General features: G+C 29.0%; 1 protein-coding gene across 1 annotated transcript; it reads left to right on the forward strand.

Annotated features, from left to right (window-relative positions):
* The first annotated feature begins 2,246 nt into the window (after positions 1–2,246).
* Positions 2,247–3,166, forward strand: LOC123296140 (jerky protein homolog-like). Its single transcript, XM_044877601.1, has one exon. The coding sequence runs from the start codon at positions 2,336–2,338 to the stop codon at positions 3,164–3,166; it is 831 nt and encodes a 276-aa protein (XP_044733536.1). The 5' UTR covers positions 2,247–2,335.
* Positions 3,167–20,933: the final 17,767 nt, after the last annotated feature.

A 20,933-nucleotide genomic window follows, 5' to 3' on the forward strand; every position in this document is an offset into this window, starting at 1 on the left:
TATAAATATTCTACTAATATAAACCAAAAAATAGCAACAAAAATCTCCCCCTCCCTCTTAACTCATTTTATATGTGCTCTGGCATTACCTATCAACGAACTTTGGCAATGGATCAGGGAAGAAAATATAGTGTATATATAGTGTAACTCCAGGCACCAATCTATTATGGAAAATACAAAATTGGAAATAAATTATTATAATTGAACTTCCTAGCGCCACCAAATATTTCTGCTTTTTTCTTTGCCACTACCAAATGTCTATTCGCAGTGTAAGTTTAATTCCATTGTAGTCAGAGAGGAATTAAACATTTTGGAAAGATTTTTGGCTCGCTATGAAATTAGTGTAATATATCCTTTGTAATATCTGAGTATAAAATTGAAACTAGAATCCGTTTTCATTTGACTTTCGGTCAGCTCAAATGGGGCTTTAGTTCCCAGTTCAACAGCTCTCAGACTATTATATACAAAATAGACAGTATTGGTCGCATTCAGTAGCGAATTTGCGCTGATGGTTAAAATATTTATAACTTCTAAATCGTTTCATTTTATTACTAATTTGAGTTTTCACACAATTATTCCATCATTTATGTAATAATATTGTCTATATTTGTAAATAAATAAATCACTATTTAAAACTATAAGCAATATTAGTAAAACGTATAAGTATTTTCGCTAGCGCCACTGAATTCATATCTGCACGCGCATAATTACAACAAATTGAATAAAATAAACACAATTTCAATTGAATTTAATCGTTTACTAAAAATAATTGAATATAAACTTACCGAATACTTGCCCCAGGCCTACAGTGTATTGTATACAAACAGAACATCCACAAAAATATCAATACAATCTAAAATAAAACATTTCAATTGTTAATAAAATTAAATTCAAAAAATATAGTATTAATAATATTTTTACATACATAATTTTTCATTTTCAATATTGAACAAAAATTTAAAAGAAAGAATCTATAATGAACTAAAATATACGATCCAATCGTGTAACGAATATTTAACTAATTAACATGTTATAAATGTAATTATTTTGATAAAATATAAGGCATCATATTATCAAAGTTTTAAAAATGGATGATTAAAATTTCTGCTATTGAGAGTTATTTATCATACAAAAGATTTCACAACACTGAATGACTGCTGGTTTGACGTTGAATATATAATTATTTTACTATGTTGTTACTTTTCATTTATGTAAAGTTTTACAATGAAGAGTGGTAGCTCATATGTATTTTGTATTTACAGTAGAGTCTCACTAATCCTCACTAATCCTGCAGCTCAATATTTCGACGTATCCAGTAATCCGGCACCGCTTTACACACCGCTCCCTACGCCTATCTATAAAAGTACATTCATACAAAAATGCTATATGTAATACATGTACAGTAATACAGTCTCCCTAATCCTGCCGTTCAATACTTCGGCACGTCCAGTAATCCGGCACCGCTCCCTACCTCTGTTAGAGTACAGTCACTGAAAAATGTTAAATGTATATACATATAGAGTGACTTTTTAAAAAGTTTCCACCTTTATATTTCGAAAAGGGAGAATAAAATAGTATTTTGTGTTTTATATAGGGGCGCTTTCATGTTCAAACAGGTATCAATTTGGTTTTTTTGTAAATGAAATTACATATTTTCTGCACAAATAGAGTGATTTTTTTAAAAGCTTCCTCCCTTATATTTCTAATTTTGGAGAAAACATAGTTTCAGATATTTTCGATTAAAAAGTTTCCACCAATAACTTCGAAAACCAAACTTATCTTTTATCTACAAAAATTGTTTTCTTCACTATAATTACAGTTTTTAGCATTAAAAACCGTAAACACGAGTAAAAACTGTAAAATTAGGCACCGAAAATTAAGTACTAGAAATAAAAATTTTCACAAAAACGTTTTGCATTGTTATTCTTTTCGGTAAAGAAAAAGAATGTGCTACTGAAATCATGTAGTTCACATTTAAAAAATAACATTGATCCCTAGTTGGCCATGGAGACATCCTTGTTTAAAAAACTAAATACCGTATTTTCATTCTCTTTAAAAGTGAGCCGATAAGTGTTTTCACGTCTTCTGATTTTCCATTATGTTTTCGAAACATAAGGATGGAAACTTTAAAAAAATCGTTCTGTATGTAATATAATCATACACAGGGTATACTTATATGTATATATGATACTCATTCAACCTTCTGCAATCTGCATCAGTTTGAACTAAAGCCTTATCACAATAGCACGTATCTAACGCTGTGTACACATTCTCGGTTAAATACAGACTTTCTGCTGCTGATATTCAGTGAAAAATATTTCTACAAACAGTGTAGAATGTCGAGCAAACGGAAACATAAGACTCTACTTTTAAAAGATAAAATTGATATTTTAATGAAGTTAGATAGCGGAGAAAACATCTCCAAACTTGCAAAAGAGTATGGAGTCGGACGTGCTACTTTGCACGACCTTAAAAAAAATAAACAGAAGATTGTGGAACATGTGAAGGCGATGGAATCTGGACCAGGAAATCGTAAAACATTAAGAGAAGGTAATTGTCCAAAGATGGAAAACGCTCTTTACATGTGGTTCATGCAACAGCGTTCTAAACACAGTCCTATATCTGGTGAAATTTTGAAAGCAAAAGCAATCGAGTTTTATAAAAACATTACTCAAAAAGATGATTTTCGTGCCAGTGTTGGATGGTTTAACAAATTTAAAAAGCGATTTGGTATACGTTTGTTAACCGTATCAGGGGAAAATCCCTCAAGCGATGGATCTGCAGTGCAGCCATTTACCCCAAATCTTAAAGAAGTGAATGAACTGAGTCTTCTTCCGGATCAAATATACAATGCAGACGACAGTGAAGTATTCTTGAGATTGTTGCCCAATAAAAAATTTTTATCCTCTAAAGAAGCAAGCTCGGAAGAAACACAGCAAATGGTTATAGCGGAAGAAATATGCGAAGTAGTACTAGAAGACGAAACTCCTGTAGAAATATTGGGGCCACCGACTACTGCAATTGCTAAAATAAAACCAAATACAGCATTCAATTGTTTCAATACCTGCATAAAATGGGCTGAAGAAAACGGTGTATCTGCCAATGATATAATCATTCTTCGAAAACTCAGAGAAAAGGTTTTTCAACAAGAACTAAAAGTTGCGTAAAAAACAGACCTAAATTATAGATTATTTAAAGGTAAAGTTGTGTAAGGTATGTTATTTTTATTAAAAAATGTATTTTAAGGATAGTTATTGAAATAAATTATTATAAAAGTATTTTAAGAAATTGAAAAAAAAAATAAATACCAATAAGAAACATACAGTCATCGTCAGTAGCTAAATTTATTTGTATAATACATTACAAAAAAATCTTTACAAAGTTAAAAATAAATATGTAACACATTACCAAAATTATAATAACACTTAAAAAATAAGTAAAACAATTACCAAGAAATCGAAAAAAATAAATATTTAAGACCACCAAAAATTTTTTTTAACTTTCACAACAAACTATTTAGTGGCTTTGAAAAATTCTTTTATCGACCTTTGGATTAAAATTTGGTATTGCTTGTGAAATGGATGTATCCAAGTTCACTATAAATAACTAACGAGAATTGTTTTATGGCTTTATTTTAAACCATCAATTTTCAGAGTTAGGTAGAGGTTTATCTCAGTTGAGAGTCTTATTGCCCACCTTATGGATTAAGATGAATTTTTCTATAAAATTCAGTAATCTGAACATTGAAATAATCCGACAAACCCTGGTATTTAATAGTACCAGATTAATGAGACTCTATTGCATTTTTAAAGAAATTATAATCATAGTTCTGTAATTTAATATCACTTGTATAAAAAATCATCTTGATTAAAAGTAATAGGTAATAGAAAATCATAGAGATTATTTTTTTGATAATAAAAAAAATTGTTTATATACTTTGATTTTGTTGATAAAACAAACAAAAATTTAATTAGACATACAATAAAAAAAATGTAACTTAATTTTGATAACCATCGACTGAATTAAATTTGGTATGACTTAAACAGTTTATTTTTTTTCATAGTCTGACAATTCTTGGGAAGCCTCAGTATAGTTATTGTATCTTTAAGAGGATGTGAGACTTACAGTCTCTATCTTTTACACCACTCGTAAATGATGTCAAATAGTATAACACTAATAATGGTAAATGGTATCAGGTCGATTTAATACAGGGGAAAGTAACGAGAAAAAGTATTTTTCATATTAAAGCAATTCATCTCAAAATTCAAATAAACAGCTTGAAAGACAGAGGTGTTTTTTTGAAGTAGTCTTTCAATTTATCGTAGTTCATTTCTCATCATGTTCTAAAATGTGGAAATTTTCTAGGATGAAAGCCATCCGTTTTTAACTAGGGTAATCTTGACCAATGAAATAATCCCAGGCAAGACTTCTACTCCAATCATTTAGCAAAAACTGTTCTGTATAGTTATATCAAGAAGCCTTTACTTTTTTTATTTGTTCACGATTGCAGATATTTCTTGTGTATATTCCTGTCGAAAACTATTGTTCCTGAGTTTTGTTAACAGCCGAGTACATAATTTTCCACATTGTGAAACATGTTGAGAAATGAACTTTGATTGTTTCAAAGAATAATGCAAACAAATATATACCAAAAAATGGCCGCCTTTTAACCTACATTAATTTTATCATTTTTTTGAAACTTATCTTATTTATAACAAGGAAAATTTACAAAAACTAAAGACCCCCTACAAATTCTTCGAGTAAGGAACCCTAAACTAACACTTAAAACATATCTAAAAGCATTCTCCGTTAAATTACCAGTTCCTTAAAGCCATTTCCAATCTGAACCAATTTTGAAGATCATCGCCATTCTTTTAGTTTTTCGGGTGCGGAATCCTAAACTTGTACTTGAAACATAGCTAATAACACTCTCCATTAAATTATCTATCAAATAATACAAAAAAAACGACTCATCCATTTAGGCAGACAGATAGTTACACACCCATAGCGGTCAAACTTGTAGCACCCCTTATTTAGTTTGGGGATTAAAAAGATTATATGAATCGAAGCCGTTCTAGTAAAATTTAGATTTTGTCCAATTTTTTCAACAACCAATACCATAATGTTTGTATGATCATGACGTTAAATTTTATCTCAGGAACGTCAGACTCTAATTACATATTAAAATAATGATAATCTGAAGTAAATATTATTATATACTTTCTCCTGTTTTTTATTATATAAATTAACATTGATTAAAATTTTTGTTATTGACTTATTAAAAACTTTAATAATAATATTACATTGACCTTCAATTAAAAATTTAAATATTTTTTAATAATTAAATTTGGCACTAAATTATTATATCCCTCTATAACTGATATAACTCAATAATTATTTACAAGTTTTAATTTTTTTGCATATGCAATTTATACAGGAAACTTCATTCGATTACATAATAAATTGATAGACCTGCTTTTTAGTCGCATTTGTTTCAAAGTTGTTTCAATTACTTTAGGTACTTTCTTCATTTGAACATAAGAGAATAATTAATATTATTCCATCTCTGTATTAAAATATCCGGATTAGTTTTAAAAACATTCAAAAATATTACAAAAAAATTTACAAAAAAAAATTACTTTCTCAATTGACGGTCATGGCTTCTTCAACTAAATTATCATTATTATGAAAATATGAGAAATAGTTAAAAGAAATTTATGTAATTTATTTTTTTAGCAAAACATCTGAGAAATTTTGTAATTGAGAAAGTCATGTCAAATAATATCAATTAAATGAAATACATGCATGCAACGAATAAGGTATTCTTTAAACAGATAAAAAATATGATTAAATTGACTTTTATCAGAGATAACAAATTAAAGATAATTATATTGAAATCGAATTTACAATCAGGCCAGTTACTAAAATTTGAAAAATGTGTTTTTAAAAACTTTTATCATATTACTGAGATTTGTTTTTCTTTTTTTTATGTTACTCTATTTTCATAGGCTTTGTTTAATACATGTAGAAAATTAGAACTCATTTTCTGAAGTTTTCAGAGTACATAGAAGGTAATTTTATTAGATTTTAATTTATATCCTCGTATTTTCATTTTACACTTTGTGTGCCTTTTCCTTTACTCTTTAATCGTGGTATAATCCGGCTATGAGTTTTTTGTAGTTAACGGAAATCAAATACCTACTTACTAATTTGATGTCCCGCAGGATATAATAGAGGACTGTACAGGAGTTTTTTACGGTTTATTATGGGCTTTAACCAAGTAAAACTTGGTAACATAATAAAAAAGATGGAGAGATGTCGACGGCGAGTCTACTAGTTCTTATAAGGAAAGTCTCAGCCTGAAGTGAGTATTTATTACCAAAATGTAAATATTCACACACAAAAACTAAATAAAACAATAATTTGGGTGAAGATTATTTAATTAGTTAAAGTTACTTTCCAACAAAGTCAAATAAATTTATAAACAACATCTGTGTTTTGTGTGTAAGGAACTGCTAATACAAAGAAAGTAAAAAGAATACAAAAAATTTAATCGCCCGTATCTGTACACTTGAATTCAAATATAATAAACTATCCTGAAACGACATTTTGATCTAGAATACAAAACAGTTATTTATATTTAATGTTGTTGATACATTTTATAATTGACAATCCGTTAACTAAACGCTTCGTTGAACGATTTCATCTTCTGCAATAAGTCGATCCTTAACTTCCCCTCCTTACCCTTCTTATATCTTTGACAAGCGCTTTTTCTTCACCTTTTAATGATCAATAATGGCCAATGAAGGGTAGTTGAATAAAATTACTCTTGTGAAAGTAATGAGATATAACGAAACTTTTTTTATAACGGTAAGTTCAAAAATATTGATACATACAGTACTCAAGGTTGTTTGTAGCAAAAAGTTATATTTGTGGACACTTCACAAAAACAAATAAAATAAATTAAATAAAAATTTCATTGATATGTTTAAAATTTCCAAAATAAATTCATTTTTAAGCCAAAATTTTTAAAACATTAATGTTTGTTTTTGAAAGATACATAAAGATTTGATCTGGTAAAGAAACGAAAAAAAATCCATCCGGAATGACTGCATCGATCTTTTAGTATTAGTCATATATATCGTCATATTTGCTGTTTTTCACCAAGACTTAATCCCTGATCAGAAGGAGAGCTAACAAACTCCAAAATTGATATTATTCTGGCGAGGCTTTACCATACCAGCATTATAGTAAACGCCATACATTTATTATTGTGCAGAAAAAACGATATCTTTTACCGATATATAAAATCTCGGCTAGCCATCTAAGACGAATTTTTCCCATGCATCTCTCAAACCAATGCAATTAAAGAAATAAATTAATTTAATTCCACCTTGGCATTCTATAATCAACATGCAATTTGAAACTCGTACCATAGAGAACTGGTGTAATTAAAAATTTTCTGTTGTATGCCCCAGGCAGATTTACGAATACTGAAAAAGAATAGAAACAGTGGGAAAATAGAAGTAAAGTGGAACAAAACAGCCTAATTTTTGGTCCAAGGACTATAGTTGGGGGCCCTCAGGTAAAATTACGAATACTAAGAAAAGCAGGGTCAACCGTGGTGTATGGACGCGAAGTTCCCCTCTGCTTAAGTGGGCATCGACAAAAACCCGCATACGAACCTCTACAGCTATAAATGCGGCGCTGCATTGAAATGCAGTTAGTTTTTTTATAAAAGAAGCCAAAGTATAATCAGAACAAAGATTTTCTATATTCTTTCACGAGAAGGGTGTTTTATTTCCAAAAAGTGAATAGTAGAAGGTCGAACCTGTAATTTAATCTTAAAACTTATTTTGTTAATTAAAAAAACCATTAAAAATTTTTTCACTTATTTTATCAGTTCGCGGACCAAAAATGACTGAAAAAGTTCGCTAAGTGACTTCATTTATTACGTAAAATATTAAATAACTAATATAATAAATTAAAATTCATGGTTTTTTTTTAAAGTTAGAATTTCTTATATAAGGGGACCTAACGACAATTTTTTAAGTTCCTTAGGATTGTAAAATTCCTAAATCTCCAAATAAATCTTTGAACTTGGGTCTCATAATTCATCATATGACCGTGCCTTTATCAAGCACAAAAAAATTTCTACGATCGTCTTCGCGATCGTCTCTGGTCCATGACTTCAGAATAAACTCCCATATTCATATATCATTCATTCTTTGTGACGTTATCCGTTTATCGAAATAATTTTAAATAAAAGAAGAGCAAAGTTTTATTACTTAACATTCGAACTTAAAAGTAAAAATAACGGGAAATGCCTATAAATGCATGCTTCTGTGTGTGGGCAGTAGCTGTTCTATTGTTTTTTATAGGTAAACGGCCTTTTAAACAAGTTAACAAGTATGCTATTGAAAGTGAACGCATGTAGTACCTTACTTAGTAAGCAAGCATCTATGTGAAAGGAAATACCTATGAAATCCGATAATTCTTATTTATTGACAAGTAGGTAATTATTATTATTAGTATTATTATTATTTTAATTTACAGAATGTCCACACTGTAGATATCAGAGTTTTCAAATATAAATGACGTTACCCTTTTGATTAGCTTTACAGTAATTTATTTCACATTTAGAAGAGCGCAAAAAATGACTAAAATGTTACAGGATTGCTTATATACAAGTCGCAAATTCACACAAATTTATATGTAAATGTTTAATTGTAATATTAATAAACTAAATATCGGATTCTATTAATAGTTAAACATATTAATTAAGTTAAATTAATTAAAAAATGTATATATAATTGTTACCGATAAAAACATGATCGCAAACACCAATCAGAGTATTTTTAGTCATTGCACGCATTATCACCTATAAAACACTGGTTTTACAGATAGAACATTATTGTGTCATTATATGCACTATAAGTACCATAATAAAGTTATATGTTTAGCTATGATGTTCTTATCAAATTTTGCTTATGAACATCCTCGTTTCTTTTTCATTCGAGATACTTTATATGAACTGAAAAAATTTTTTGTTTATTCGTGTTAACAATGGGTCCATCTATAAAAGCAGTTTTCCACCACAAGGTCAACTTTTGATTATCTATTGATTAATATTATTATGATACTGTCTTTAATATTTGGCTGTAAATTTGCGCCAAACTTATAAACGGATAGTCCTATTTCCATTGAATTTTCAAGGTAGAGTATAAGTGTTTTCCAGGGAATTTTTTAAACTATCATTTCCATCCGCTTAGAGTGTAGACATGGTAAGAACGAAATAATGATAAGAACGAGCATTTAGTAAGAGAAGCTTAACAAAAAAAAAAACTTTCAGTCCTAATTTCCTGATAAGTCAATTAGGAATATTGGTGTAGGTTCACAGTTTTATTAGATAAAGGTACCTAGTCACTGTCCCTATATTACGCAAGCCACAATATGTCTTTTAAGACATTTCGTTTCAAACTATCAAAGAGAGACAGCATCTAACTTCATATTTAAAAATAATCATTTAAAAAAAAAAATGCAAGCGTTTTGTAAAAAGTATTGGAGAAAGTAAGTAAAATTAACTTCTAGATTCTAGAATCATCTTTTTACATTAAACTTTAAGTAGTGCCATCTGTTGAGGATTTCATACACTATTGCAGTTATCTTCATTTCGTTGTTCTCTATCTAGATGTACATTTTATATTTTATAATTATTTTAAAAAAAATGTAGATGTCATTGTAGTGGAACGCGGTCTACAAGAAATACAGTGGAAGCGTATTAACTTGAAATGCCCATTGAACACCTAAAATCGTAGTATTCAAAACATTAATTTTATTTGCTCAAAGTCAAGAAATATTTTTGTTTACAATTTCATTTAAACTAAAGCCTAAATGAAAATTTTGATCAAAAAAATTAAAAGATCCTGTCTATTGAACGCTAAAATAAGATTTTATTATGATATCGCATTAAATCGTTCCTGAAAATGGCCACTTTTAAGGTTATTTCAAGCGATATTGCAGAAACTTATGACTATCAAAAATAATACTTGATTCCATAAAAAAATCCGACTTATAATACAGGTTGATTAAATTGGGATTATAAATTTTTGATTTGAAATAAAAACATAGTGTTTTTAAAAGATTTAGCAATGGTTTGCGATACCAGAAATGGTTTTCAAAAAATATGGTTCATTTACACTTTCATATGACAAACAACCCCAAGCTGTTAATTTTCGTGAATGTAAACTTGATTAATTAACTAGAAAGTTTTATTGATTTTTCCATGAAATAATCTGTTTGAACTCAACAATGCAGACGAAGTCTTTTTGTATATTCCTAAGCCAAAATTTATTCAACATTGAATTCAATTTTCTGTATTACATACATACTTCGTGATCCTTTAAGAAAAATATGGCATCTCTTTTAATGAACTTTTTGTGTAGTAATAGAAAGATAGGATTCTTGTATTTGAACCCTACCAAACATCATAGGGCTTCTAGGTATAGGTATTAACGAGGACTCAAATAAAAATAGTGGAGAAATAGAAGGTAAGTGGAATAAGGTAGAAAAATTTATGGCCAAAGGGGCTCTCGTTGGAGTCCCCGGGTAGATTTATGATTTATAAAGAAAATTTCACCTCGACGAAACGAATAATATTTACAATTATAACGTCAAATTATTTGAATACATTGATTAAAGCATGATATCAGTATTAAATTCTCGGTTGGTTTGCAACGATAAGAAATATCGAAGATTGAAGCAGAGTACATAATATCACCTTTCTAGTACATTTCCAACTGTCCGTCTGCCTGTCTCAATAAACGACGATTCAAAAAAAAGGGAGCTATTGGGAGCATAGAAAATGTAAAACTGTAGGAAAAAGCAAAACATTTCGAGAAAGGCTTCTATTATTATGTTAAGGTTATTTAGAAATTTAGTTTCAAAAATTATCGACCCTGGTCTATTGGGGCATATTTCGTATTTAAATATAAAAAAATCAAATCGGCAAAATTTAAAGTTATAAATTAAAAATTATACTTGGAATTATAATTTTTATGTTTGATTATTACAAGTTCATTAAACATACTATATTTATCGCTTTTGTTATCAATCTAAGGAATCAATTATGTACCTACATTATAGCAGATTATTATAGAAACAAGTTTGTAGATTGCATAAAAGATTTGGTTGGCCCCAACAAATGTTTGATTGCAATCTCTTACAAATAACAACAACATTAACATTAACAGAAACTATATGAATATATTAAATTAACAAGAAATGTACTAAATTACTTGTTGATTTTGATTGTAGTGTACTAAAACCGACTTTTCTTTTTATATACCTACGAAAAAAAATCGTACTTTCCTATATTCGTTGTATTTGTCTTAGCAAACCCTTTCAAATTCACCCACATTCGACCCCACGTCTCGTTTTCAAATCTCTTAACTCGGTATTATCTTTAAGCGATGTATATATTACAGTCATATAAAACTTCAGACCTTTATTCTGATCTATGTAAATGGGTGTTGAACTTATACGCATCATTGCGGGTGCCAAATTTACTGAATATTGGCCTCAAATATAGTTGTTCCATAATACTAATCAGAAAACTCCCAAAAGTGGGTAGTATAAATGTAGCGCTTACTTTTTTTACTCAGATTTGCTCTAATTTTTTTGCTGGTTTGAATGTTTGATTATGCACATGTTCAATTTTGTTAAATTATTTTGTGCTTTTTTCTTCTGTCGGAATATTTTAAAAAATATTCCGACTTGTAGTCAATTTGCTATATAAAAAAAAAATATACAACATGATAAAAATTATTTGAAAATACAAATAACTTTATTAGAAATTAATTATAAATATTTGTTTTGGGGTACGCTACCTTGCAGGTTTAGTGAAATAAGGTTCTTTTAAATTGTTTTTTTAAAATTATATTTCTATTATTTCTATTACAAGCTGAAATTCTTACAGCGCACTCAGGACGTAAAGAGTGGGGAAGAGTTCGTAAATTGGCAACATAGGTCAACTGGGTCTGGGGGCCGTAGGACCCATCTTGTAAACCGTTAGAGATAGAACAAAAGTTTAAATGTAAAAAAAACTTTGTATTAATATGGGATTATCAGTATGTGTGAGATGTATAGGTGTATTTGTGTAATGTGATAGAGTAATCAACGCTGTCTATACATGGTATGTCAACAATTAACTCAATCAATTTGCACTTGATTCATAACTAATTTTAAATTTATTTTGACCTTTTCAAATAAATATTGTTTACATAGGAAAGTCGAAAATTAAATAATATTTGGTGTCCCAATGGAATTTAGAAACTATAATACAAAAAATAAAGAACATAAAAATCAATTTTTTATTATCAAATATATAATTAAAACCTCAAAAATAATTTTTAAATTTATTTAAAAACAAATCAAAACAAACAATTTGACTGAGTTAATTGTTGAAATACCATGTATAGACAGTGTTGATTATGCAATCGTTTGTTTTTTTAAGTAATATAAGTAAAGAAAGATAGTCACTCTTAAAGAGTCACATGTACATACATATCATAGACAATAACTAATATTCCCATATAATACATACTACATAATTTTCGCTCTCACGGGTAAACAGTGATGTTTACGAAAAAATATTTCAAACAAAATTTTATAAGGAATATTTTTTATATTTAAACTTTTTGTTCTATCTCTGACGGTTATAAGATAGTTCCTACGAACCCAAGAACCCATTGACCTATGCTGCTCATTTACGAACTCGACCTCATTTTTTAACCACAGAACTAAAAAAAGGGGTGTTTAAGTTTGACCGCTATGTGTGTGTGTGTCACCGATTTGACTTTTTTTGGTTTCGTTTGAAAGGTAATTTAACGGAGAGTGTTTTTAACTATATGTTTCAATTGCGAGTTTAGGGTTCCATACCCAAAAAATTTGTCGGAGGTTTTTTAAATTTTATTTGTTATGTCCTAAGCACGCTATAATTTTTGTTTTTGAGTTATCGAGTTGTCAGATGGACAGACAGACAGACAGACATACAGACAGACGGGCGGATAGACCAAAGGATAACCGAAAATGGATTTCATGAACACCTATACTAAAATTTTGTTCGTTGTATCAATATTAAGCGTTACAAACTTGGAACTAAATTTAGTATACCTTGATATATTTCATATATACATGGTATAAAAACTAATTAAATAATAAATGAGTCTTATAAATTATACAAAGAAAAAAACATTAGAAATGTATACCAGTACTCTCCAGAGACATGGTTCAATTCATAAAATATAAACAATCCGTGAGATTAGCATGTTTGTTTCTTAACGACATGATGGGCTATCATATAAAAATCATATTATTTAAAAACATACTTAATGGTTTGGAAATAGAAAGACATTGACTACGAATTAAAAAAAACGGTAATCGATAAATAATAAAAATAATTAAAATTAGAGGGGATGTTAACTGTTTCCAAAGGATGTTCACATTCAAATGCCTGACGATTCGGGCAGTACGATACTTTGGGATAGCTTTTTGAAAATTATCAATTAAAAATACTCGAGCGCGTTAGATTAACATATATAGGGTTTTCTATAATTTGGATCTTAGGTCTAATTTACGAAATAATTAACCAAATAAATTAATATCAAATATATGCATTCAATAGAATTTGGACGAAGAAACGAAGTACAAAAAATGATCAAATCGAAGCATCAAAAAATTGAGCAGTAAGTCAGTCGGATTTGAATGCAATTTTTGGCATTCGATTCGTTAGGGCGTCGGGAAAATTTGTGACCTAGTCTGATTTACAAGAAACTAAAAATATGCAATTAGCATAATTAATATGCATTTGATAATTACATTTTAAATTGATTAATATTATAAAATTCACAATTCGGTTAATAGTGATGAAAATGATTTCAAACTTCTAACTCGGGGTTTTCGGGGTCGCTGAACACGAATATCATGACAGAATTGCTCTCAGTGGTACCTGGTGCAACGGTATCTTCGTCGCATCCTGGAGTTTTCGAGAAATTCGTCATATAATCAGTCTAAAGTCGTTATTTAGGGGTTTTTGGGGTCACTGAACACGAATATTGTATTTATTTAAACACATTCTCTGTTTAAATAAAGTGTTTTATTGGATGGATTTTATTTTGATGAATGTATTTTTAATTAATTGATTTTCCTTAATTATCTCGTAGATTAGGCCTTAGATTTAAATTTGGTAAAGAACATTTTTTTCTCAGCTAATTCAGGCAATAGAACATTCTGTATACGATTAAACTTAATGTCCTATGTACTGCCTTTTAATCTTACGGAAATTTTTTTGCAATTAAAATACTTTAAATACGTATGAAAAATTCTATGCAAATATCGAAATCTACATTTTTAATTATAATATATATTCTGATAAATATAGTTACATAAAATGGAAATTTTTAAACTCTCCATTTTTTCTGAATAAAATAGTAGGTATTCATTTTTTACCCATCCTAATTATACCATGTATATATGAAATTTACATAGTATATTAAGTTTCGTCCCAAGTTTGTAACGCTTACAAATATTGATGCTACGAAAAAAATTTTGGTATAGGTGTTCATAGAATCACCTAATTAATCCATTTCCGGTTGTCCGTCCGTCCGTCCGTCTGTGGACACGATAACTCAAAAACGAAAAAAGATATCGAGCTGAAATTTTTACAGCGTACTCAGGATGTAAAAAGAGAGGTCAAGTTCGTAAATGAGCATCGTAGGTCAATTGGGTCTTGGGTCCGTAGGACCTATCTTGTAAACCGTTAGAGATAGGTCAAAAATTTAAATGTAAAAAATCTTCCTTATAAAAAAATAAAAAACTTTTGTTTGAAACATTTTTTTGTAAAAATCACTGTTTGCCCACGAGGGCGTTAATTAGGTGCAAATTTTATAGTATGTATTAATATAGGAATATCAGTTGTGTGTGTGTCTATTTAAAAGTGAATATCTTTTGTTATTTACGTGACGTCAAAAAAACAAACGATTGCGCATCAACACTGTCTATACATGGTATTTCAACAATTAACTCAGTCAATTGTTTGTTTTCACTTGTTTTTTATATATAATATTATATTGAGTGTTAAACTACTATGGTCATATACACAGTGTCAGCAGGTAATATGTTGTCAAATTATATTTATTGTCATTATTGATAATTATTGCTGTAAAGTAAATTTTCCATTTGCTATTGAGAAGTGGGTAGGTTTGTCAGTGTTCAAGAGAATTAATTCTTCATTTGCTTGCAAGGTTTTTTCAATTTTAGAACCGCATATACATCGGTATGAGATCTTCTTAAAATTCTGATCTTCCCCAAGTGAGACTGCGGCCATTTATGTCGCCCAGTAGGATATACGGTTTTCTTAGTTGGTTTAATAAGTTTCCTAAATTTTTTATTATGCGCAAAAGGGGATTGCAGTGCCATATCATTTTCTAGATACACGCACTAAACTTTATTGATTTTTTTATTCTTTTCGTCTTGGAAATGGGCAGATTCTATTTTTTCCGTTATTCTATTTGCTTCAAAATAAGTGTAAACGAGAATGTTGAGATTTTTTTGTAAGTTTGTAGCCCTCCGACTCCCTTATGTCACGTTCAAATTGTCAGAATATTGACATGCACACTTTTCAGCTTGTAATTAACCTCGTTACTTTAATCTGACGTGCCTGCTGGAGTATTTCTAACGATAGAGTTTTTTATTATTCCGATTCGCTGCCCTGGATGTCCGGCCATAAAAAAAGTCTAAATATTTGGTGTAAGTACTCAACTGGGTGGGAGGTATTCCTCCTTATATAAAACTGTCGCGCTTAAGTTAGTATTGTCGGTAATAGACTTTGCATTCAGAATTTAATGAAACTTGGCAAAGTTGTCCATTATTATATCATAATTAGCCAGTTAAATTTTTAGGGGCTTTCAGAGAACTGAAAAAAAAGATATTTTAAAGATATTTTAATATTGATGCATATGGGAAATCACAGATTTTATTTTATTTCACAAAACTGGACGTTCAGATTTTCAGTTCTCTGAAGGATCCTTAAAATTTAACTGGTTAATTATGATATAATAATGGACAACTTTGCCGAGTTTCATTAAATTCTGAATGCAAAGTCTATTACCGATAGTACTACCTTTAGTAAATCCCAAAATATACTCTTGGGTTTCTCTACTATAGAAATTATTTAGAAGCATATTGGTGTATCAAACACACACCGTGGAACTTAAACCAAATTGAAAATGTTTAAGAAATTACCATCTTATTAATTTGTTTTTATTCGTTGCACTGTCCAGTCTTTTCATTTTGTAATTTGTTATTTTTATTTTCAATATCATTTTTATATGACAGAAAACATCTTCTCTTTAACAATTCTCTGGAGATTATTTCTTATTTATTGAATGTTATAATATATTTTAATGGTTTTGATGATTTTTTTTTTCATTATGTTAAAGTGACAACTATAATAAAAATTATTTGATTGGTATTTAATTACATGTTCTTGAAGAAAAGATTGAGGAACTTGATTGTTTTTTCTATAAAAGAGGTGCCAAATTTTTTAGGCAGCCAACATAATAATCGCAAAATTTATTGATAATTATGATTTGAGTATCGACATTTAAAAACATTAATGCATATAACATAAGTCCATCAATCTGCAGGTCCTATAAATCCAGCATACTTATACTCATCAAAATTTTTAAAAGACAGTTTTTGACCAAAATTTCAAACAACTGTATCTCTGCGAAAAATCATCGAATTAGGAACCTCTAAAGCTCATTTGCAATTTTTTATTTTTCAGTTTTGAAAACATTACTTAAAAATTTTAACATCTCCTGCCGTTTTGTACTGCAGGTTGAAAGTATGAGAAATGTTATTCCTAAATTTTATATACAGTTTGAAAACGGTTACAAATCTTTAAAATTATTAATATTTTAAAACAAAGCTGCTCCTTAAAAACCATTCGAAAATTTATGAATTTTTCTTGAAAATGAGCTATAATTTGTTCCCGTACGAGCTTTTGAACCAAGATATTCGCATTCCAAACAAAATTGACACTTTTGTATTTAAAATCTTCTTAAATAATCATTTTATTGAAATTTTTTTCATATCATTCGAAAACTAAAGCTGCCTATTTTTATGCCTTGGTATGTTGTTTTGGAAATTTTTTTATCACTTTCCCACTTTCCATTTATATAGCATGTCATAAACAGTATTTTTTCATATTTTAGATGTTTTTTTTTTTATCTGGCCACCATTTTGTGAATACAGGGGTATTTGAAAAATTGCAGATTTCTACGTCTTTTTGTCTCGATATTTTCAGCTTCCAATTATTCAATTTCATGTTGGATGTTGAAGCATTTTAAAGCTCTTTTAAAAAATAAAAACAAAATTTTGAGTAGTCTTAGCAGATTTGTTGTAAAATAATTATTAAATTTGTTGTACAATTTTTATTTTATATAAAATCTAGGGATAACATTTTTCACCTTTTCAACTCTCAGCACAAAGCGGCAGGAGGTGATACAAATTTTTGGGCAATAAATTCAAAAACTAGATGTACAGTTTTTCCAATGGGTTAATGGACTCCAAATTCGTTGCTTTTTGCAGAGATAAAAAAAAACAAGTGAAAACAAACAATTGACTGAGTTAATTGTTGAAATACCATGCATAGACAGTGTTGATTTCTTTATCACATTACACATACAAACATGTGACACATACATAACTGATAATCAAGTATAGTACATATTATAAAATTTTCGCCTAATTGGCGCCCTCACGGGTAAACAGTGATGTTTACGAAAAAATGTTTCAACCAAAAGTTGTTTAATTTTTGATAAAAAACATTTTTTACATTTAAACTTTTGTTCTATCTCTAACGGTTTACAAGATGGGTCCTTCGGACCCAAGACCCAATTGACCTATGATGCTCATTTACGAACTTGACCTCACTTTTTACGTCCTGAGTACGCTGTAAAAATTTCAGCTCGATATCTTTTTTCGTTTTTGAGTTATCGTGTCCACAGACGGACGGACGGACGGGCAACCGGAAATGGACTAATTAGGTGATTTTATGAACACCTATGACAAAATTTTTTTCCTAGCATCATTATTTTTAAGCGTTACAAACTTGGGACTAAACTTAATATACTATGTATATTTCATACATGGTATAAAAAAACTAGTACAGTTTTTCAAATGGGTTAATGATTTACAAATTCGATGCTTTTTGCAGAGATACAAAATACCTGTTTGAAATTTTGGCTAAATTTTGTATATTTAAAATTTTCTTTCAGTTCTTTTAATGAGTATAATATAAGTAAATCAAGCTTGTGGTCCTATAAACCGAATTTATTTTTGTTATTATATTATAAATCAATGTTTTATTCATAAAAGCTGAATCAAATATTTATAAGAAGAATGAAGCCCGCTGCGTACCTGTGCTTAAATCATATCAGAAAATTTTCTTAAAGCTGGTTCTGGTTGGTTTATATGCAAAATCTGACGATCAATTCATAAACTAAATGATAAATCGATAATCTAGACCAAAATTTCAGCTTGATGTGGCGGAATAATATAAAAAATATAGGTGTCAAAAAAGAGGTAAGTTTGTTATGATATTTTGATATTCTTATGTACCTGCTAGGAATACCTCACTAATATTATATATAGTCATTTTATTACTAAATTGTTATCCAAATAAAAAGTACGATCATAATACTTTTTGATAAGATCAATTTCATACAGTATTTTTATTTAAATATAGAAGTTATTTTGTTTTAATTGAATCGAATTTAAACGATGGTAGTACCAATACTAAATTTTTGTACTAAACATATATACAAGTAAATTGTATTTATTTAGAGTTTTTATGTTTTTTTTTCTTTACATTATATCCTTTCTCTATTTCCTATTCCCTATATGTTCTTGTATTCCCTCTGGTTGTGAGGGCTGTAGGCTGCCACCACCGCTGTCAAATTTTTTAGGCAGATTTGGATATCATTGTTGAATATATTTATAGAAACCAAATATAATAAAAGCTCAATATTGAGTTAACTTAGGCATTATTTCAAAAATTGAGTATATATTTTATAAATTTAAATCTTGACGCAAAAGGAAGTGTTGACTCAAGCGATTATATTTCAGTTTTTCCGTTAATTATCCGTTGTTTCAAGGTTGTATATAATTACTGAATATTTTCCAATGATTTAGATTTAGAGTCTTAAATACCAAAATTAGTATGTCAAATATGACGCAAAATGAAATTGTCATATAAAGTTTGCTGACAATCCAAATAATTAAAAAATATACTTGTGTATATAATTTATAAAAAATAGGTGATATTAACATTTTAATATTTACATAAAATATCATTATTTAATCTATATTTATAAATATAATATGATTGATTTAGTGTGTTAGAACAGACAATTTTAAGGATAGCGTGTCCAGGATCTGAAAATGTATTTTAAATGTATAAAGAAGGTTGTTTGTTTGTTTGTTTGTTTCGCTTTCACGCAAAAACTTTTGACTGGATGAATCTGTACAATAATATAGCTTATACATCCGACTAACACATGAGGCAATTCACGGCGCCATCTATGAGCGTCATTTTGAACCATAAATTAAATATTTCTGTAAAAATAATACACTCGATGAATCAAGGTTATATAACATTGAAAAAAATTGAAATCTGCACATATATTTTACCTGCGTAAAATAATCTCTACCCCTATTTCGAGTGTTAAGGAAAGGGGATAAGCGAGATCAAGTCCAGCAAAGCGGGTGGGTATCAGGCTAAATATACATCTTAGTTTAGAGACTCTGGTCTGTATATATTATTTATTTTATTTTATTATCAAGTAGAAAACGTTTTATTTTTTAGATTAATGATTTTCTAATGTAAAATATCGGAGTACCATTTTCGAGACTCTTGGTTAAAAAGTACTCTCTGCTATTTAATTTTCATAATGTATTGAAAAGAACCTTAGTATTTAATAACTACAAGTAACAATAATAACTCAGAAATGTGTAACGAGTTGAAATGAAGAAAAGCTACGTTCAACGGAGAAGTTTCAAAGTACAGAGGTATGTTTTCAGTTATATTAGCTAGAAAAATAAATTTTGCGTATTTCGTAAATTTCATTTTATTTAAGGTATAATCCATATAACAGTATAGAAAGAAAACCAAATCAAGTTTTCCCATCTTGGCATATTGCATGTATTAAAATAGTACTTTTAATGGAAAATATGGGTACGCATGATATTTGTTTCTGAAAATCAATATGTAAAGTCAATTGAAGAAACCTTTACCTTGAACCATGAATGAACCAAGGGGTGTAGTGATGTCGCGAGAGGAAACGAGAGTCACATGTCTCCTATATATTGCATCGACTTGTAAAAGGTTTCTAACGAATTGTCTTGTATTGCCTCATGAAGATTTCTTAAAAAAATTATGTTAAAATTGTTTTTATGTACTTAAAATAATACATTGTGAATTGTAAAGGCAAATCGGGAAATATTGATCTAAAAATTTTATAAATACTGCAAAACCTGAATATTAGCTAAATGAATCTTTGATAAATCTCGGCCTTGGGTAGGGAAGTAACTCTTCCTCATCGCCTCAAACGGTCCACTATTTTGTGATCAGCACATCAAATGATTCACTATTTTGTGATCTGACTGACCTGAGTAAGAATACATTTTCATCGATTAGTTTCCGCTATATCTCGTTTCTCGCAACACCACTAATTGTGTGTTATAATACTTCAGTATATTATATAACTGATTAAATAGATAATTTTTTGACAATAAATTATCAAATTAAAAATTACTATAAAAACGGAACAATTTTTTTTCAATGACAAGTTATGTCACTTAAAAAGTGAA

The sequence above is a fragment of the Chrysoperla carnea genome, chromosome 3, assembly GCF_905475395.1.
Source record: "Chrysoperla carnea chromosome 3, inChrCarn1.1, whole genome shotgun sequence".
NCBI lineage: Eukaryota > Metazoa > Arthropoda > Insecta > Neuroptera > Chrysopidae > Chrysoperla > Chrysoperla carnea.